General features: G+C 47.1%; 1 protein-coding gene across 2 annotated transcripts in view; it reads left to right on the forward strand.

Moving 5' to 3' along the window:
- The window catches only part of SLC8B1 (solute carrier family 8 member B1), a 33,844-nt gene that overhangs the window by 9,773 nt on the left and 2,515 nt on the right, over nt 1-21,556 (forward strand). The window contains exons 3-15 of one of the 2 annotated variants that reach the window (XM_043975407.1): nt 5,834-5,986; nt 6,257-6,309; nt 6,610-6,667; nt 7,450-7,555; nt 7,646-7,813; nt 7,932-8,039; nt 10,795-10,866; nt 12,488-12,618; nt 13,130-13,271; nt 13,808-13,929; nt 14,934-15,087; nt 16,620-16,700; nt 18,315-18,379. In XM_043975407.1, coding sequence (XP_043831342.1) covers nt 5,834-5,986; nt 6,257-6,309; nt 6,610-6,667; nt 7,450-7,555; nt 7,646-7,813; nt 7,932-8,039; nt 10,795-10,866; nt 12,488-12,618; nt 13,130-13,271; nt 13,808-13,929; nt 14,934-15,087; nt 16,620-16,700; nt 18,315-18,379 — 1,413 coding nt within the window. The remainder of the gene's footprint in view (nt 1-5,833; nt 5,987-6,256; nt 6,310-6,609; nt 6,668-7,449; nt 7,556-7,645; nt 7,814-7,931; nt 8,040-10,794; nt 10,867-12,487; nt 12,619-13,129; nt 13,272-13,807; nt 13,930-14,933; nt 15,088-16,619; nt 16,701-18,314; nt 18,380-21,556) is intronic. The other variant, XM_043975408.1, reaches the window with a different exon arrangement.

The following is a 21,556-nucleotide window of genomic DNA, read 5'->3' on the forward strand; positions in this document are numbered from 1 at the left end:
GCCCAGGGTCACACAGCTAGTAAGTGTGTAAAGTGTCTGAGGCTGGATTTGAACTCAGGTCCTCCTGAATTCAGGGCCGGTGCTCTATCCATTGCACCACCTAGCTGCCCCTCAGAACCTAGCTTCTTGAACTGTGGGTTGAGACCCCATGTAATTGAATGTGGGGGTTGCAAAAAATATGACAACAGTAAAAAGTTATGTCTATCCTATTTTATATACCTATATGCCTGGGATTGTGTAAACATTTCTCAGGCAAAAAGGGGTCGCGAGTGGAAAAAGTTTAAGAGGCCCTTGTCTACAAGGTAATGCTTGAGCCAAATCTTGAATAGGAGGAGGAAGTATGTTATAGACATGGGGCACCACCAGGACAAAGGTGTGGAGGTGGGAGATGGAGTCTCCATATGTTGCTCCTTCAGGAAATAGGTCATCAATTGGGTTGATTCTCTTTCGCCATGGGTTCAACTAGTTGACTAATATCTGAAGCTAGCTGACTGCTCTTTCCAGATTCTTGTCCAGAGTCACACAACTAGTGAGATGGTATTTGATCCCAGGTCTTTATAGGAAGTGGAAGGGACCTTGGAGACCATGGAGCCCAAATCCTCTCATTTTACAGATGAGGAAACTGAGGCATGGTTCTCTTCTTTAGGGCAAACATCCCCAGTTCCATGATCAATTTTTTTGGGGGCAAGACTTTTCTACTTTTAGCATGGAAGGGGTGGGGCACTTGTTCGCTTCCAACAACTTTTTCTTAAATGCTTATTATGAGTATGGCTTTGGGCCAATCACCTGCCCTGTCAAAACATCTGTTTCCTTATCTGTAAAATGAGGGAGTCAGATTAGAGGGACCCTTGGGTCCTTTCTGGCTTCAGTTCTTGGTCCTTGGATCTGCCTTGGAATGGAAGGTCCCTAAGGGCAAGAACTGCCTTATTTCTATGTTTCCCCAGTGATTAGGACCTGCCTGGAACATTTTGTATTGGTTAATGGATTGCTAAGTGCACCGCACCTTATCTGTGGGAGATAGTATTTTTTTTTTAAAGACCCAGCTTGTCTGTGTGAAGCCTGGGGTGGTGGTGGGGGCAGGGGGAGGGGGTCCATTCTGGGACCCACAGGTGGCTTGATTAAGCAAGACCAGTTTCATAGCCAAATACCTCTGTATGATGCAAGGTACCCAATTCAGACTAGAGGGAGAGAAAGAGGTGAAGGGAGACCTTCAGAACAGAACTCTTTTCTGGAGGCTGGAGGAAGGACGTGTTCTAGATTGGGCTAGCTTTAAATCCTGGCTCTCCCGCTTCCTGTTCTATTGACTTGGGGACATCTTAGAGCCAAGACAGGGGGTTGGCCTGGGACCCTTCCAGATCCAAAACAGGGATGTTACTCTTCTGGCTCTGAGTTGAGAACCAAGAAAACCTCTTCTCCCTCTGTTTCAATAAATGTTAATAATTTAATAAACCCAAACCTTCCCAGAGACACTGGGGAATGATGCTGATTCTGGCTGGCTGACCCTTATCTTTCTTCTGGGCAATAAATGGAGGGTTTAATGCTTTAAGTTCCTGATTCCAGCGCCTAAAATCCTAGCAAACAGGTTATAACAAATCTTTTTTCCCCACTAGGTCAGGCCCTGAAGAAGGTGGCTGGCTTAGGAGGAAAAGGAGCTATCAAAAATTTAGCCCTGGAAGGGGCCACACAGCTAGGAAGTGGGTGAGGCAGGATTGGAATCCAGGACTTTTGTCACATCCTATGATGCTAGCTGGCTGGACAAGTCACCAGACCTCCCTGAGCCTCTCTTTCTTCCCTTGTACCATGAGGAGGGCAGTGGTCCCATCATTAGTTTAGAGGTGGGAGGGACTCCAGAAGCCATCTAGTCTGGTCTCCTCCTGAGGAGGAAACTTAGGCCCTGGGAGTTAAGGGCACTCACTTGCCCACGGCTACCATCAGAGGTGGGACTAGAATTTGGTTTTCTGATGACAGAACCAAGTCTTCCCTGGGGTCCTCTTGGCCTCTCAGGACCTTGGATGTGTATTGCCGGTTGTAGCTTCCAGAACAAGCTCCTTCTTTTTTTTTTTGTTTGTTTGTTTGTGGGGCAGAGGGTTAAGTGACTTGCCCAGGGTCACACAGCTAGTAAGTGTCAAGTCTCTGAGGCTGAATTTGAACTCAGGTCCTCCTGAATCCAGGACCGGGACTTTATCCACTGCGCCCCCTAGCCGCCCCCCAGAACAAGTTCCTTGAGGGCAGAGGCTGGTTCACTTTTGGTTTTGTAGCTCCTGTGCTCTACTACTCCAGGTAGTAGATGCATAATTAAGATTTGTTGATTGATGGGTAGGAGGGAGGCTGAGCACCTCAATGAGTAAAGGTAGCAATGGGCTAAAAGGGAAAAGCGCCCCACATCGGGAATCAGAGGGCCAGCCTAAGACACCTGCCTCCCTGTGGGATGCCTCCAGGACACACAGGGATGCCACCTGGGGAGGAGGGGGGCACTCTTCTGGGGCCCCCATCCGGAGCTGTCCTTCATGGGCCCCCAGCACAGCCTCTGGGGCCAAAACCCATTCGCCCTCTGGAAGGGTCATCTTTCTGGTCCTCAAAGCTGGTGCACAGACCATCATCTTGGATGTTTGTGTAGGATCTCATTTGGGTCTTACAACCAACACCCTTTGGGGCAAGGTGCTTATTAGCCCTGCTTTACAGCTGAGAAACAGTTTATGTGACTTAGGCTATAGGTTTAGAGCTAAGAGGGACCTTATCTAGTCCATACCCCTCATATTTACAGGAGAGGAAACTGAGGCATTGCCTCTCCTCTGCACCCTGGGGCCCTGGAGCTATGATCAGGCACACCATGCCCTCAGATCCTGCCCTCAGGTCCTTACTAGCCTGGGCATGGCACTGGACCATTGTCTGCCTCAGTTTCTTCCTCTGTAAAAGGAGGAGGTTGGGCCTTCTAGCACCCAAATCATCCTTTGATCATCCCAGATGTCCCACTCAGCAGGATGTTCCCTCCAGGACTGGCTGGGGCAGCACGGAGCCTTAGGGCACAGGCCAATTACTCACTTATCTTATCAAGTAAGGCCTGATCAGTGACCTACACCCAGTAAACCCTTTCTGTTTGGAGTTGGACCCAGAGTCCGGAAGAGCTGAATTCAAATCTGGCCACAGACACTTAATAACTAGCTCTGTGACCCTAGGCAAGTCGCTTCACCTCTCTCTGCCTCAGTTTCCTAATCTGTAAGGTAATAATAACACCTACCCGCCAGGGTCATTGTGAATGTCATGGGAAAATTGAGTGGGTCCTTAGGATTCCTCTGTAAAGAATTACACTCTCGCGCACATCCCAGTTAGAAATAAAAAGAACAGTTTTATTTGGTACAAGAGAAACTGGCTGAGAGGAAAGTTTAAAAGTTTTCCCTCCCCCAACCAGACTGGGGAGCATCCTTTATAGGGGCCTAGATGGTGTGACCACCCAAATGAGGGTGAAATGTCCCTTATTGTACCTCCCTGTAAAGCCACGCTTAACAGGAATATCTCCACAAGGGGTGGGGGAGACTGGAATGAAGGGTGGTGGTCCTGGAGTTATCTCAGTCCAGATCTAGTGCTGCTTATCTCTTTAGGTGTGTCTGTCCTTTGGTTTAGTTTCAAGGAGAAGGTTCTTTGATTTCCCCCAGAAAACTTCTGGGGTACCCTAGGCCCCATAACAGTGAAGATGAACTTAGTTAACATATGTAAAGTGCTTTGAGCATCTTAAGGTACTATGTTGGGGCAGCTAGGTGGCACAGTGGATAAAGCACCGACCCTGGATTCAGGAGGACCTGAGTTCAAATCTGGCCTCAGACACTTGACACTTACTAGCTGTGTGACCCTGGGCAAGTCACTTAACCCTCATTGCCTTGCCAAAACAAAAACAAACAAACAAACAAAAAGGTACTATGTAAAGGCTAGCTTTTATTACTATTGCGATTAGTATTACTGTTACCATTACCATTATTATTACTGCTAGCATTAATATCACCATTAGTTTTACTGTTACCATTACCATTCCTATTACTGCTAGTATTGATATTACTATTAGTATTACTGTTATTATTACTATTACTGCTAGTGTTACCATGTTCACCCCAAATCTTGATGATGGGAGTAGCTAGGACAAGGAGACAGGTCCCTGAGGGCTCTGGTTGGCTTTTGTTTACAGGGTAAGGGTCCCTGCCCTTGTTAAGAATAGAGCAGGGGGGCAGCTAGGTGGCGCAGTACATAGAGCATCGGCCCTGGAGTCAGGAGTACCTGAGTTCAAATCTGGCCTCAGACACTTAACACTTCCTAGCTGTGTGACCCTGGGCAAGTCACTTAACCCCAATTGCCTCACAAAAAAAAGAAAAAAAAACGGAGAGCAGGGCTGAGGAACATAATCTACTCCCAGCCCCACAAGACAGCTACCTGGGCATCTATGCTGTAAGCAAAAGCGTTCCTCAGCTAAAATGTGCTGAGAGGGGCTTTTTCTTTAAGCTAACTAAGAAATGGCCTTTTGAACAAAAAGGGGAACATTACAAATTAATAATCAAATGATCCAGCATTAAAAATATTTTTACTATTAATGTTACTATTAGCATTGCTATTACTATTAGTATCACTTCCTATTATTCCTATAACCATTACTATGAGTAGTGCTACTGTCACTATTATGATTGGTATTACCATTACTAATACTACTGTTGTTATTCCTATTATTACTATAATCATTCCTATTATTATTACTATAATTACCATTGCTATCACTATCACCATTACTGCTACTATTGGTATTGTATTACTACTATTACCATTATTGTTGCCTTCATCATTACTATTATTACCATCAGTAGCACTGTTACTATTGGTATTTCTATTACTATTGTTACTATCATTGTTCCTATTATTCCTATTTTGCCATTATTAATACTATTGTTACCATTGCTATTGTTACATTACTATTACTACCGTTACTATTGGTATTGCGATTACTACTATTACTATTGTTACTATTACTGTTATTATTTCTATTATTACCATTGTTACTATTATTATTCCTATTATCACCATTATTAACAATACTGTTATTGCTACTGTTAGTGTACTATTACTATTACTAATATTGTTATTGAACTGAGTTAATATATGTAAAATGCTTTGAGCATCTTAAGGTACTATGTAAAGGTTGGCTTTTATTACTATTGTAATTAGTATTACTGTTACCATTACCATTCCTATTACTGCTAATATTAATATTACTATTAGTATTACTGTTACCATTACCATTCCTATTACTGCTAATATTAATATTACTATTAGTATTACTGTTACCATTACCATTCCTATTACTGCTAATATTAATATTACTATTAGTATTACTGTTACCATTACTATTCCTATTATTCCTATTGCTATTATTACAGTGACTAATATTGTTACTATTACACTGTTACTATTAATTGGTATTGCTAAGACTACTACTACTATCATTGTTACTAGCATGATTGCTATGATCACCATTATTAATACTATTGTCATCACTATTGCTACTGTTACTCCTGTTACTGCTACGACTATTATCACTGAGGCTGGAAGGGGCCTCAGAGACCATCCAAACCGACCACCCCTTGCCAGCTTTAGAGCCACGGTGTGGGGGCAGCAGGCTGGGACCGTGAGACTAGCTGCTGGTAGAGGATGGTCTGACCAGGGAGGAGCCAGGGATCCCAGGGAGGCTGGGAAGGTCGTTGTCCTCCCTCTTTACGGGTGGGTCCAAGCTCCTCTCTCCTCAGAGGCTGTGGCAGATGTGTCCCTGAGCCCTCTTCTCCTTTTCTCCCCTCATCAGTGCAGGACAGTGCGCAGCCTGAATGCCTCTGAGAGCTGTCTCTTTGTCCAGACCAACCCAGACTGCCAGAGTGACGGAGGATACCTCAACTACCTCAAAGGCATCTTCTGCTTCTTCCCCCCGGACCTCCTTCCTTTGGCAGTCACCCTCTATGTGAGGCTTTGCCCTTGGCAGGAGGCTGGCCTCCCTCTCCCCTCTCCCCCTCCTCCACACAACTGCCCCAAGGGGTGGGGTGGGGTGGGGCAGGGGGCCTGAGCCTGGGTTCCCGGGGTCCAGAGGGTTCCCAGGGCTCCCAGGTGTCAGAGATGCTCGGTCTCTCAGTCTGGGGGGATTAGCTGAAGCAGGGGAGCCCTTCCCCCACCAGGGTGGCTTGGGTGTCCACCCACCTCAGCCTAATTCTCCTCCATCCCTGGGCTTCATTAGGTGCTCTGGCTGTTTTATCTCTTTCTGTTCCTCGCTGTCACAGCTGAGAAGTTGTAAGTCTGGCCTTTCCCAGGCTCAGGGTGGGGAGGTGGAGGATGGGTGGGGGGATCTACACTCCTGGGGTGGGAGGAAGCGATATGTGGCATCATGCCCAGGTTACAGAGAAGATGATGGGGGCTGGGGTGGGAGTCAGTGCCTTGTTAGGCACCCCTGTGTCCACTGTGTGGCATGGCTGCTAAGGCCCCAAGCATAGCCCGCCAGCATCACTGGACAGTGATTTGGAACAAACAGGCCTCTTATCTCAGTGGGCGTCTTGCCCCCGAAGGCTCCAGCATTGGTTTTTCTCCTCACAGTTTCTGCCCCAACTTGTCAGCCATCTCCACCACCTTGAAGCTTAGCCACAATGTGGCAGTATCTTTTTCAGTGATGGTAGTTAGGGAGAATGTCCTTGTGAAAAGAGTTGGGATGGGGAATAAAAAGGGAGACCTTGGTAATAGAGAGAAGGTTGAAAATGGAAAGGAGACTGGAGGGATGGAAATAAGATCGGGGGAATGGGGAAGAGGCTGAGGAGGTGGGGGAAAGGAAGAGAAAGCTGGGGAGAAAGTTGGGAAAATAAAGAAGAAGCTAGAGTGATGGGGAGGGGGAGAGTCTTGGGAGACAGGGAGGAGGCTGGGAGAATAGAGAAATGGCCAAGGAGATGGAAGGGAGGCTAAGAGTGATGGGGAGTGGACGTCTAGAGGAGTCTGGGGTCAAAGGGAAAAGTCTGGGGTCATGGAGAGATGAAGACTGGGGTCATGGGGAGGTCTAGAGCCATGGGGAAACGTCTGGGATCATGGGGAGAAGTCTGGGGTCATAGGAAGGAGAGAAGTCTGAGATCTTAGAGTACAGCCGCCTGGGAGAAAAGAGAAAAGTCACAGTAGGTGGAGGGCAGACAGAGGGGCCTGGGAGGGTCTGGGAAAGTCTAGCGGATGATAAAGATGTGGAAGATTGGGAGTCTGGACCAAGAGGCAGAGGACAACAGAAGGCTGGTCGGGAAGAAGGCCCCAGAACAGGTCAGAGCCTCCGAAGATGGAGAAGATGAGATTTGGGGCTAGGAGCTCAGGGAAGAGATAGATCCCAGGGCATCCCTTGTGCTCGGGAAGGGCTGGAATCGCTGTCCCTGCAGTGACTGTCCTTGACCTGCTGCTCTCCATGGTGTCACCTTCTTGGCCTTTGGCAATGGCGCCCCCGATGTCTTCAGTGCGGTGGTGGCATTCTCCAATGCCCGGACAGCTGGCCTGGCTATTGGAGCGCTCTTCGGTATGGGGTAGAGGGCGGTGGCGGCTGGGAGGCACTCCGGATGCGGCTCCGGGCTAGCCTGACCCAGTCACGCCATGTCGGTCCCCTCAGGTGCTGGCGTGCTGGTGACCACGGTGGTGGCCGGCGGCATCACCATCATCCGGCCCTTCACGGCCGCCTCCAGGCCCTTCTTCAGAGACATCATTTTCTACATAGTAGCTATCTTCCTGACCTTCACCGCGCTCTACATAGGCAAGGTCACTCTGGCCTGGAGCCTGGGTAAGCATGGAGCCTGGGGAGGGGAAGGAGAACTGGGGGCAGCTGGGGAGCAGGTAGCAGGGGGCTCCAGGGGCATGCTGGGACCTCAGGCCTCTCCTTCTCACCTGCATGCTGGCAGGTTACCTGGGCCTCTACCTCTTCTACGTGTTCACCGTGGTCCTCTCTACCTGGATATATCGGCGGCAGAGTGTGGCAGCACTCACACACTCCCTACCTGGCCCATCAGGTAAGAGGGCCCCTGTCCTGGGCAAGGTCTGCCCCTGGGGGCGGGGCGTGCATTCCAGGATCTGGGTTCTCTTCCCTCCTTGTGCCTCTTCAACCTGACCCTCTGCTCCCTCTGAGCCTTGCCTTCCTAGACCCGATGCCAGCAGGTGAGATGATGGGGACCTGGATGGGATCTCAGGCCATCTCTGAGTCACCAGGGATGTGACTTGCCCAAAGTCACACAGTACTGAGTGGAGGAGCTGGGATGTGGCACCCGTGCCAAGGAGTAGAAATCAGTCAACCAATCAACAAGCATGTTGTTGCTCAGACTCTTCATGACTACATTTGGGTTGGGTTTTTTTTGGTGAAGATAGTGGCTCCAATGTGTCCCCATTTTATAGATGAGGAAATGGAGGCAAACAGGGTTCAGTGACATACCCAGGGTCACACAGCTAGGAAGTGTCTGAGGCTGGATTTGAACTTGGGTCTTTCTGACTCCAGGCCTGGCGCTCTATCCACTAAGCCAACCTAGCTATTCCTTACCACCTAAGCCGTCCCTAACAAAGCATATATTAAGCCCTTACTATGTTCCTTGCACTAGGGATTGTTGATTTTGTTGAGCATTTTTCAGTCATGTCTGACATTTTGTGACCCCTTTTGGGGTTTTCTTGGCAAAGATACTGGAGTGGTTTGCCATTTCCTTCTCCAGCTCATTTTGCAGACGAGGAACCTGAGGCGAACAGGGTGAAGTGACTTGCCCAGGGTCACACAGCTGGGAAGTATCTGAGGTCGGATTTGAACTCAGGATGATGAGTCTTAGTGACATCAGGCCTAGTGCTCCACCCCTGGGGAGACAAAGACCAAAGTGAAGCCACACCTGCCTCTCAGGGGCTCACATTCCTTTGGGAGGAAAGTGCATTGACTTTGGAATCAGGAAAACTGAGATCAGACCCCGGGTTTACTGCTTGCAACTCCCTGGGGTGTGCTGGGGCCAGCTCCAAGAGAGCCGGTTGTTAAATATTTAATGTGAGCATTCACCCCTTGGAAATCAGCCAGTGCTACAAATTAGGGCTTGATCTGTGGTTTGTTGGTTGTCTGGACAGAAGAAAGGGATGAAGAAAATGTCAATAAGGAACTCTTGGTGAGGATACTTATTAAGCACCTACTATGCGCCGGATACTGTGCTCAGCCCTTTACAATTTTTATCTCATTTGATCCTCACAACCACCCTGGGAGGGGGAGGTACTGTGATTATAGCCCCAAAATATCCATGACTTTCTCCAGTTGTCCTGTTCTATCTTTCCACTGGACCCAGATGATTCCAGAGGAGAGAGTGAGGCTGGTGACCTTGTACAACCCCCCCCTCCCTTAAATCCAATTCAGTGCAAGTCATGACATCACCTCCCAATGTCATGGTCCTCTTCAAGAATGAAGGACAAGCAACAACAATCCCCATTTTACAGATGAAGAAACTGAGGCAGACAGAGGTTAAAGTGACACAGCTAGCAAGTGTCTGAGGCCGGATTCGAATTCAGATCTTCCTGACTCTAGGGCCAGCACTCTAACTACTCTACTTCCCTCTTGGTACCTCTCCCCTTTTCCAAGCCATCCGACCCACAAGGTCACAGGAGATGCTATTATTGTCTTCCTTCCACAGATGGGGAAGCTGAGTCTGAGGGAAGGTAAAGCACCCGTGAGCATTAGGAGGGCCCCAAGAGAGCATCTAGCCTACCTCAGTCATACCTGAACAGGTATATGTCTATGCTTGTTCTTCGAGGTAGAGCTAGAAAGTATGTTAGAGTTCACTGAGTCCTTCCCTTTGTTTTTTCAGATGAGGAAACAGGCCCAGAAAAGTTAAATGACTTTTCCAGGGTGATACAGTAAGAGACAGAACTAAGATTTGAACCCAGATCTTGAGACTCCAAATTTAAGTACCCCTTCCAGTGTACCACAATTTCCTTTGTCCTGAAAAGCCACTCTCTGGTGGCTGCTAGGAGAGGCCCTCGTGATGAAGAACCCATCACAATGGATTTATCCCCCGCTAGTCTTGTCCCAGCACCTCCTCCCCACCCTTCCATTTGTGACCTAATGCTCCAGCTGCCTCTTTTTGGATGGGGACAGAGGGACTGTCCCCTTCCCCTCTCAGACAAACCCCAGCGAGGTCACCTGCTAATTCATGTCAGACGTAGGATTAGAATCAAGATCTTGTAACGATTGGAATGACGCCACCTGCTGGAGACTTACTGTAGAAGAGTTCCGCCCATGAAGTGAAGGTCTTTGAGGGCAAGACCAGGAGTCTTTTCTTTGGAAAAGGAAGTGACGTGGGCTAGTGGGAGGAGGAAGGAAGAGACTGGCGCTTGGTCTCGCTCTCTTTCCTGAGGTCGCTGGTGGAGAGGGGAGCTAGAAATGTGCTCTGACTTTAATAGATAGGAATCTAGGCCGTTTCTTCTCTCTTTACCAAATTCTTATTCTCCTTAATAAATGCTTAAAAGCCTAACTCTTGCTAAAGCTTATAATTTATTGGCGACCACTCATTAGATATTTTAGACAGTTTAGCTAGAATTTTAGCCCTTAACAATCTCATGAGTTTTAGCCCTGGGCACTTTCCCTGCATTGTCATTGCCTGGCCTTGTCTCCCCAGCCAGACTAGAAGTTCCCAAGAGGAAGGACCTTGTGTGTCTCTTATCTCAGTTGGGCCACGACGGGCCTATGGTAACTTTAACTGACTCTTTGAAGGAACAAATGGGTGAGTGACCTCTTCCCTCTCTCCCGTACAGTGCTGCCAGTGGACTCTGAGGATGGGACCACTTCTATGGCTAACAGCTTTGATTATAGTGAGTCTGGATGGGGTAGGTGGTGGTGGTGGTGAACAACAACAATAATATAGTACAATGGAAAGAATGCTAGATGTGGAATCGGGACAAGGGTTCAAGCCCCAGGTTTGTGTTACCTTAGGTATGCCGCCTAACTCTGTGGGCCTCAGTTTCCCCTTCTGTCAAATGAGTGGGTTGCACTAGATAAACTCTGAGGTCTTTGCTCATTTTATGTGTATGATCCTAATGGTGATAATCCAAGGGTTGAGAAGTGCTCTTCCTACATTTTCCTCAGTTGTTAGAGTTGGAAGGAGCTATGGCAAAAGAGGGGAGCTTTTTCTCTAGATAGGCCTTGGATCTGTGATGAGATCACTGATAAGCCTGTGATGTATCAGGTACTGTGGTAGGCACAGGGAGTAGGGAGAAAGTAAAACAGCTCTTGCTCTTCAGGGGCTTACGTTTTTTTTGTTTGTTTGTTTTTGTTTTTTGTTTTTGCAGGGCAATGAGGGTTAAGTGACTTTTGCCCAGGGTCACACAGCTAGTTAAGTGTCAAGTGTCTGAGGCCGGATTTGAACTCAGGTCCTCCTGAATCCAAGGCCAGCGCTTTATCCACTGCACCACCTAGCTGCCTCCTGGGGCTTACATTTTATTACACTTTTTTTTTTTTTTTGGTGAGGCAGTTGGGGTTAAGTGACTTGCCCAGGATCACGTAGCTAGTCAGTGTCAAGTGTCTGAGGCTGTATTTGAACTGGGGTCCTCCTGACTCCAGAGCCAGGACTCTATCCACTGCACCACCTAGCTGTTCCTCTATTCCACTTATTAAGTACCTGTTATATACCAGGTGCTATGTATGAACATTTTTTAAGTACCTACTATGTGCCAGGCGCTGAGGATACAGATGTCAACAAACATTAAGTATCTACTATGTATCCGGCACTGTGCTAAATGCTGAGGATTTAATTCATAAAAAGACATTCCCTGCCTTCAAGGGTCTTATAATCTATTGGGGGACACAACTTGCCAACAACTATGGGCAGACCGGCTCAGGATGGGGTAAATTGGAGGTAATCAGTGGAGGCAATGCACAAGCATTAAGGGGAATCAGAAACAGTTCTCATTGGAAAGAGGGAAAAGTCCCCTCTTTCTAAAAAGGATCATAGAGTTAAAGCTGGGAGGAACCTCTGAGGGGCTCCAGTCCAACTCCCCATTTTGCAGAGTCCCAGAGAAAGAAAATTACCCAAATTAGGTCACATGGGTATTAAGTGGTCCAGCTGGGAATTCGAACCTGGGTCCTTTTGCTACAGGACAACACCACACAGTCCACTGCTTAGAGTAGCCCTTGAGGCTGCCAGGGAAAATTGAGTCATAAGCTGAGGACCAAGGGAGGCTTCCAGAAAGGAATGCTGAGGGGCTATCAGTCAACAAGCACTTAGTAAGCTCCTGTTGTTTGCTTGGCACTGCAGCGAGTCCTGGGAATACAAAGAGAGGCAAAGGCAGCCCATGCCTCCAGGGAGCATATGTTCCGATGGGGAAGACAACAACTATCTGCCTAGGTCCATCCAAGATCTATCCAGTGTGAGCAGAAGGCAATCTCAGAGAGAATAGACTAGGTCAAGGAGGGATGGGGGAAGTCTCACCTCATCCCCACTCTCTCCAGGTGATGAGTACAGGCCCCAGATGCACTCTGAGGAGTCCACAGCTCGGATCCTGACCCGGTCCCTCAGCCCCCTGGACTACCAGACGTGGAAGCAGAAATCCTGGTTTTGGAGGATTCTTAAACTCTTCAAGGTACTTGGGGGGAGGGGAGTGTGTGTGTTTGGGGTGGGCAGACTGAGACCATATGTACAAGCCATACACAGTGTGAATGGAAAGTCGTCTCAGCGGGAATGCCCTAGTTGTGGGGGGGCCCTGGATGGCCCTTCTGCTGCTGATGGGATTTGAGCTGAGTCTTGAAGGGAGTCTGGAGGAAAAGGTGAGGAGGGAGGGCAGCATCCCAGGCACACAGTCCCTGGGTGGCTACATCTCCAGGCTTTCACCTCACCCCCATTCAGTGTGATCTCCAGCCCCATCACCGTCCTGGCTGCTCTCCTCTGCCCAGCTGGTCAATATCTTTTCCAAACTGCAAAGCCCCAAACTGACCCAGGTGTGGGCTGAGCAGGATGGGGGCTGGTGGCAATGTCCCCTCCCTGCTCCTGGCTGCTGAGCGTCCCTCCTCTCCTCTCCTCTCCTCCGCTCTCAGCGGCAGGGCCACCCACTCCCTCTTTGTTTTCTGATCTGTCTTTGTGTCCCCGGGGGCCAGATACCCGCGGAGTTTCTGCTACGGCTTACGGTGCCTCTTGTGGACCTGGACAAGGATGATCAGAACTGGAAACGACCCCTCAACTGCCTCCATCTGTTCACCAGCCCCATGGTCTGCATAATGACCCTGCAGTCTGGAGTCTGTGAGTATCTCCAACCCACCAGTCTTCCTTCTGTGAACTCCAGGGTGCCCAGCATACAGGAGGTGCTTAATAAATGCTTGTTCCTGCCCGGTATACAGTAGGTGCTTAATAAATGCGTGTTCCTGCCCAGTATACAGCAGGTGCTTAATAAAGGCCGGCTCCTTCCCAGCACAGTGCCTGGCACACCACTGGGTGCTTAATAAATACTTGTTGAATGGATTGTTCCCCAGGTTCCCCCTGACTCTCAAGCCCAGCTCTATACTCACTCTGCTACTCACTAAAACCAAGTTTATGAATGATAGGTCCAGGATGAGGGTATTTTCAGAACTGGGGTGGGGCCAATGTACCCCCAGAGCCCGTTTGTAATTTGGGGGCAGGGGCAGGGAGGAGTCAGATTGTAGACCAGCTGGGGCATCTGTGCTCTTTTCCTCTGCTTGTTCTTGGGGAGGCTTCCGGGGGGCAGGCTCTCTTTCTTGCCCAGAGGTAACTGCTGCATCTGTCTCATGAGGGTCTTTCTCTCTTTCCTCTCTCCACAGATGGATTCTATGAGATCCAAGGCATCTTCCCCATCTGGGGGGTCATGATGCTGGCAGGTACCTTTCTTGCCTCTGTCACCTTCTTTGCTACCTCCAATGACCAGCCTCCCAGGTTCCACTGGGTAAGAAGACCCCATCTCTCCCCTCCCCTTCCCATGGTGGCACCAGCTACTCAGAATTGAGACCCCAGGGAGATGAAGTGTGTTAAAAGGAGGCTTTATTTCAGCCGAGTCTCATACAGACAAGTGACTTATTTTTCAAGTCATTGAAGAAATGAATCGGACCCAGAGGCTCTCAGCAGCACAGAGGGCCCCAAATTCTGCCTGCTATGTGCTTGATACACATTTGGAGGGAGAGATGAGTGGGATAAAATGATTAAGGCCACCCCATTTCTTATTGGTAGAAGGGATGGGAGACACCCACGTGAGAGCAAGTAACCTAGTGAAATCACCAGAATTAGGAGACTTACATGGAGTTGACAATTAACTCCACAAAATGGTGGATAAAGGCAGAATGGAGTCGCTAGTGTCATTTTTAATGTAACAAGTGACTAACAGGCATTTATTGATTGCCTACTGTGTACCAGGCACTGTACTTCTCTCACATGACCCTCACAATGACCCTGGGAAGTAGAGGCTATTATTATCCCCCACTTTACAGATCAGGAAACTGAGACAGAGAGAGGTTAAGTGACTTGCTCCAAGTCTAGGGTTTCAATCACTGCGCCCCCTAGCTGCCACATAGGGGTGGCGAATGTGTCTAAAGTCATAGATGGGGAGCTAGAAGGGAGAGAGCAGGCATTCCAGGGGTCTTAACCTGGGGTCCACGAACTTGTTTTGATGATTGTATTTCGATACTTAGTTTCCTTTGTATTTCTCTGAATTTCAAGTTGTTTTGTGCATTTTAAGACATTTTTCTATTTTTCTCTCTCCTCATCTGTTTCCTCTCTCTCACCCCTTCTCCCTCTTCTCTCTCTCTCTCTCTGTCTCTGGCTCTGTCTCTGTCTGTCTGTCTCCCCCCTACTCTCTTTCTCTGTCTCTGTCTCTGTCTCTCTTCTCTCTCTGTCTCTCTCTCTCCCCTCTATTTTTCTGTCTCTCTGTCTCCCTCTCTCCCCCTTCCTCTCCAGGTCTTTGCCTTCCTGGGCTTCTTTGTCAGTGCTCTGTGGATCAACGCAGCAGCCACTGAGGTGGTGAACATCCTGCGCTCATTGGGCATCATCTTCCAGCTCAGCAACACTGTTTTGGGGCTGACTCTGCTTGCCTGGGGGAACAGCATTGGCGGTAAGGTTCTGGCCTCAGACACTTGATGTTCCATTTTCTTTTTTCCTTATTTGTTTAATGGTTTCCACTTACATTGTTCTAGTGCCTGGGTGGTTTCCTAGTTCTGCTTGCTTTACTTTGCATCATTTCCCAGAAATCTTCCCTCATGCCGCTGTCATTCTTCATATTCTCACTTCTGAGTCAGCTGGGTGGCTCGGCAGTCAGGAAGACCTGAGTTCAAATCTAACCTGAGACACTGTCTAGCTGTATGACTCGGGGCAAGTCACTTCAGTTCCTTTTGCCTCAGTGTCCCCATCTATAAAGTGGGGATAATAATAGCACCTACCTCCCAGGATGATTGTAAGGATTAAATGAGAGATTGGTAAAGCATGTAGCACAGTCCCTGGCACATAGGAGGAATTTAATAAATGCTTGTTCTCCATTTCCATCCCACCCCCTCCAAGGGAGGGAGGTATGTTCCTTTGTGAACCAAGGTTGGCCCCTTTAATTACCCAGAATGTGACTTTCCTTTAGCGTTCCCCTCTTCCCCCACTTCCCTTTCTGTAGTCACTGTGTATTCTGGCACCCTGTTTTCCCAAGACAGCATTGGGGCAGGATCAGTGGGTCTGTCGGGAGACCCAAGGTAGGCTACCTAATATCTTAACCCTCCAGGCTTCTGATGACCCAGGGGAGCTGTGTCCCAGCCAAGAGCTTGAACCGAGCTTTTTCCAGCACCCACCAGGGTTGGGAGATGGCTCATTCTGTGAAGTCCTGTTTTTGTAGCCATGGCTGCCTGTCTTGCATCTTGGATGAAAGAAGGTCCTTGGTGGGGCAGCTAGGTGGCACAGTGGATAGAGCATTGGCCCTGGATTCAGGAGGACCCGAGTTCAAATCCAGACTCAGACACTTAACAATTACTAGCTGTGTGACCCTGGGCAAGTCACTTAACCCCAATTGCCTTACCAAAAAAAAAAAAAAAAAAAAGAAGGTCCTTGGTTTGGCAGTTAAAGTCCTTCCCAGTATGGCTTCCAGCCGCCGCTGCCTCCCCCCCCCCCCCCCAGCCCAGGCTTATTCAGTCTCTTCTTCTTACACTCTTTGTTCTAATCAAACTCATTCATTTGCTCCCTGAATGCAATGATCCCATCTCCCATCTCTGAGCCTTTGCTTAACTGTGTTGGAATGCCATCCCTCCTCACCTTTGCCTCTTAGAATCCCTGCCTTGCATCAAGATTTAGTTCTCTTGCTGCTTCTGGGAAGCCTCTCTTCAGCCAATGTTCCCACAGTCCTGTGGAACCCCAATTCTCTGAGAATTCTGTCCTAATCTCTCTTTCCCCACCCCCAAACAGTGATCTTACCATTGAGTCTATGCCCCGTCCTTTACTTGAGGCAGCGTGGCATAATGGGTAGAGCACTGGACCTGGAGTCAGGAAGACGTGGGTTCAAATCTTGTTTCTCAAGTATTTACTAGCTTGTGTGACCCTCAGAAAGAAAGAATAGCTTGGATAGCTTGGGTTTGTGGCCTCATCTTGAACCATTTTCTCTTTTTCTTGCAGATGTCATCTCAGATCTCACTCTGGCACAGCAGGGGTACCCTCGGATGGCCTTCGCAGCCTGCTTTGGGGGCATCATATTTAGTATCCTTTTAGTGTCCAATAGTCATCATTCAGTCTCCCTGATGACATTCCCTAAGTCACAGGCCCTGGGATGGGGATGAGAGGAGGGGAGCCCCGTGATAAGCTGATTTCTTGTGGAGCAAAACCTAAGATACCACAGAGATCTGAGGAAATCAGACTAGAAGAGACTTTTCAGACCATCAGCTATCTATTTATTTATTTACTCATTCATTCATTCAGTTAGGTGGTGGTGGTAGTAGTAGTAGTAGTAGCAGTAGCAGCAGCAGCAGCAAGGTGGCACAAAGGTGACATAAAATGCCAGGCCTGAAGTCAGGGATATTCCTCTTCCTGAGTTCAAATCCAGTCTCAGACACTCAATAGCTGGCAAGTCATTTCTTCCTGTTTGCCTCAGTTTCCTCATTTACAAAATGAGCTGGAGAAGGAAATGGCAAGCCACTCCACTATCTTTGCCAAAAAAAAAAATCCCAAATGGGGTCACAAAGAGTCAGATGTGGCTGAAGCAACAATAACAAGGGGAAAAAATGCTTTTTCATTCATTCCTACACAAAGGGCTAAGGCATGGGGAAAAGGGGTCCATGCAATGGGGTTTGCTCTGGATCTAGCCCTTTCCCCCACCACTCCCCTATTCTCTTAGCCCCTATTTTGACTTTACCACCGATTTCCCTTGATTTATCACCTTTCTGAGCCTTGGTTTTCCCATCTATAATATGATAATGATATTCCCCACCCACCATTTGGAAATGCAAAGACTAGATTAGGCAACCCATATGAAGGGTCTTTGGAAGAATGCTATTAACACTGGTTGAAGCTTCCAGTGAAGTGCTTAAGTTCAAGATTAAAAACCTATAGTCGGAGGGGCAGCTAGATGGCGCAGTGGATAGAGCACCGGCCCTGGAGTCAGGAGTACTTGAGTTCAAATCCGGCCTCAGACACTTAATACTTAACTAGCTGTGTGACCCTGGGCAAGTCACTTAACCCCAATTGCCTCACTAAAAAAAACCAAAAACAAAAACCCTATAGTCGTGGGGGCAGCTAGGTGGTACAGTTGATAAACCACTGGCCTTGGATTCAGGAGGACCTGGGTTCAAATTCAGCCTCAGACACTAGACACTTACTAGCTGTGTGACCCAGGGCAAATCACTTAACCCCCAATGCCCCGCAAAACAAAACAAAACAAAACCAAAACCCTATAGTCATCTGGTCCAAGAGCTTAATTAAACAGAGGGTCAGAAAGAAATTATTTGCCCAGGGTTAGACTGGAAGTAAGTGGCAGGAGTGGGATTTGAATCCAAGTCATAGGATCAGAGGTATAGCTAGAAGGGATCCAGTCCAGCCTTGACTTTTACCTCAGTGAGGACACTGAGGCTGGGGTGGTTATGTGATTTGTCTAGGATCACCAGGTGCTGTGTGTCTAAGCTGGGAATTGAACCCTAGTCCCCTGATTCCAAAGCCTGTGCTCTTCCCACCAGAAGATCATGCTGACCTAATGGATGTGCTATTGTAATGGACATCTCTTGGACCTATTGTGTATACGTAAGATGCAGGAACACAATGCCCCAAATTAATGAATTTCTGTCTAATTAATTCATTATTTTGTCCTGAACTTGGCTTCAGATATCCTGGTGGGTGTGGGTCTTGGCTGTGTGCTGGAGATCTCCAGAAACCACATAGATGTGAAGGTAAGTTGTTGGACAGCAGGTAAAGAAAGGGCATTGGATATTATATAGAGCAATTGGAAGCTATGGCCAAAGACTTATAAAACCATGCATACCCTTTGTTCTAGCAATACCACCACTAGGTCTGTATCCTAAAAGAGATAAAAAACAAAAAAGAAAAGGACTTATATGTACAAAAATATTTATAGCAGCTCTTTTCTGGTGGCAAAGTATTAGAAATTGAAAGGATGTCCATCAATTGGGGAATGCTTGAACAACTTGTGGTATATGACTGTGATGGGATATTATTTTGTTATAAGAAATGATGAGCAGGATGCTCTCAGAAAAACCTGGAAAGACTTACATGAGCTGATGCAAAATGAAATGAATAGAACCAGGAGAACATTGTATAAAGTAACAGCAATATTGTAAGATGATCAACTGAATGACTTAGCTATTCTCAGCAATACAGTGATACAAGATAACTCTGAAGGATTTAGGATGCAAAATGCTATCCATCCCCAGAGAAAGAAGTGATGGAGTCAATAGAGATTGAAACATGCTTTTTTTTTTTTAACTTTATTTTTCATGTTTTGTTTTGTTTTGTTTTGTTTTGTTTTGTTTTGTTTTGTTTTTGCGGGGCAATGGGGGTTAAGTGACTTGCCCAGGGTCACACAGCTAGTAAGCGTCAAGTGTCTGAGGCCGGATTTGAACTCAGGTCCTCCTGAATCCAGGGCCCGTGCTTTATCCACGACGCCACCCAGCCGCCCCCTATTTTTCATGGTTTTAAAAAGATTTATGGGGCAGCTGGGTGGTGCAGTGGATAAAGCACGGGCCCTGGATTCAGGAGGACCTGAGTTCAAATCCGGCCTCAGACACTTGACGCTTACTAGCTGTGTGACCCTGGGCAAGTCACATAACCCTCATTGCCCCACAACAAAACAAAACAAAACAAAACAATTTGGTCTGTTTTCTTTTGCTTTCCATGACCAATATGGAAATAAGTTTTGCATGACTACACATGTATAACCTATATCAAGTAGCTTGCTTTCTCAATGGGGGTTGGGGGGAGGAAGGGGTAAGAGAATTTGGAGCTCAGTTTGAAAAATGAATGTTAAATTGGTTTTTATATGTAATTAGGGAAAATAAAATACTAAATAAACAAAAAAAAGAAAGTGTCCTGGGGCATATAGAGCCAAATATCCTCCTCCTCATCATAGCTAGTATTTATGTAGCACCTACTGTATACCAGGTACTGTGCTAAGTACTTTAAAATTATTATCTCATTGGATTCTCACAATATCCCCAGGAGGGAGGCTCTATCATTATCCCTGTTTTACAGGTGAGGATATTGAGGTAGGCAGAGGTGAAGTGACTTGCCCAGGGTTACGCAGCTAGGGAGCATCTGAGGCTGGATTTGAACTCAGGTCTTCCTGACCCCAGGCTTGGGGCTCTATCCATAGCTGCCACATGACTGATTCACATACTATCTGGTTCTAAAGGGATGGACCTCACAGTCCACCTAACCCAACCTGCACCTGAATGAGACTCCCCTCCATACCATTCCCAGCCTAGGCTTGAAGACCCTCCGTGCAGGGGTACCCTCTCACACACTTACCTTTGCAGATATTCCCATATCCATAGGAAGCTGACTCTATTTGGGAGGGAGCTAAATTATCTCTCAGTTTCCTCTACCCCATTGCACCACCAAACAGGCCTCTACTGCAAAATTACTTGAGAAGAGCTGTCATGCCCCCCATATTCATCCTCATACTCAAGGAAACCTGGGGTTTGGGCAGTGCAGTGGATAGAGCACTGGACTTGGGATCAGCAAGACCTGAATTCAAATCCAGCCTCAGACGCTAGCTGCATGATCGCAGGCAAGTCACTTAGCCTGTCAGTCCCTTCGAAGGTCTATCGGTAGGAAAGTTACCAGGACCATGGGGTACTATGTCCCTCCCTACATTCTGGTGGGGTACATACTAAGTCTTATCCATTATGACACCTGCACGCATACCCTTGGTTTAAAATGTCATTGAATCTTTATGGATGCCTTAAGGTTTCTGTAATACATTCATTTCTGAATACTGCCAGGTCCCATTTAGTAAGAATCCCCTGAAGTGGTCCCATGTATTTGAATTTGCAGTATCTGAAGTTATAATTATGGAAAATATGGTAAGCAAAAGGGCTGTCTGATGAGGCTCTGCAAACAGTTGAGGAAAGAGGGAAAGGAGAAAGGGAAAGATAAACCTAACTGAAAGCAGAATTCCAGAGAATAGCAAGGAAAAATAAGGTTTTCTTAAATGAGAAATGCAAGAAGAAGAAGAAGAAGAAGAAGAAAAGAAGATGATGATGATGATAGAATGGGAGAGACAAGAGATCTCTTCAAGAAAATTTGAGATATCAAGGGGATGATTCATGCAGAAATGGGCATGATAAAAGACAAAAATGGTAGGGATTTAGCAGAAGAGCTGGCAAGAATATACAAAAGAGCTATACAGGAAAGATCTTAACATCACTGATGACCATGATGGTGTGGTTACTGATCTATACAGAACCAGACATTCCGGAAAATGAAGTCAAGCGAGCTTTAGGAAGCATTGCTAACAATAAGGCTAGTGTAGGTGATGGAATTCCAGCTGAGCTATTGAAAATCCTCAAACATGATGTTGTTCAAGTGTTGCGCTCAACATGCCAGCAAATTTGGAAAACACAACAGTAGCCACTGAATTGGAAAAGATCAGTTTGTGTTCCAATCCTAAAGAAGGGCAATGCCAAAGAATTTTCAAATTACCTAATAATTGTGCTCATTTCCCACACCAGCAAGGTTGTACAAGCTAGGCTTCAGCAATATGTGAACCAAAAATGACCAGAAAAGCAGGCTGGTTTTTGAAGAGGCAGAAAAACTAGAGACCAAATTGCCAATATTTACTGGATTATGGTGAAAACAAAGGAGGTCGAGAAAAACATCTACTTCTGTTTCACTGACTACACCTAAGTCTTTGTATGGATCCCAACAAAATGTGGCAAGTCCTCAAAGAGATGGGGGAACAATATCATTTTACTTGTCTCCTGAGGAACCTGTATGTGGGCTAAGAAGCAACAGTTAGAATCAAACATGGAACATTTGATTAGTTTAAGATCGGAAAAGGACAAGGCTGTATCTTGTCACCTTATTTATTTAACTTATCTTCAGAGTAC

Source organism: Dromiciops gliroides, chromosome 1, assembly GCF_019393635.1.
Source record: "Dromiciops gliroides isolate mDroGli1 chromosome 1, mDroGli1.pri, whole genome shotgun sequence".
Classification (NCBI taxonomy): domain Eukaryota; kingdom Metazoa; phylum Chordata; class Mammalia; order Microbiotheria; family Microbiotheriidae; genus Dromiciops; species Dromiciops gliroides.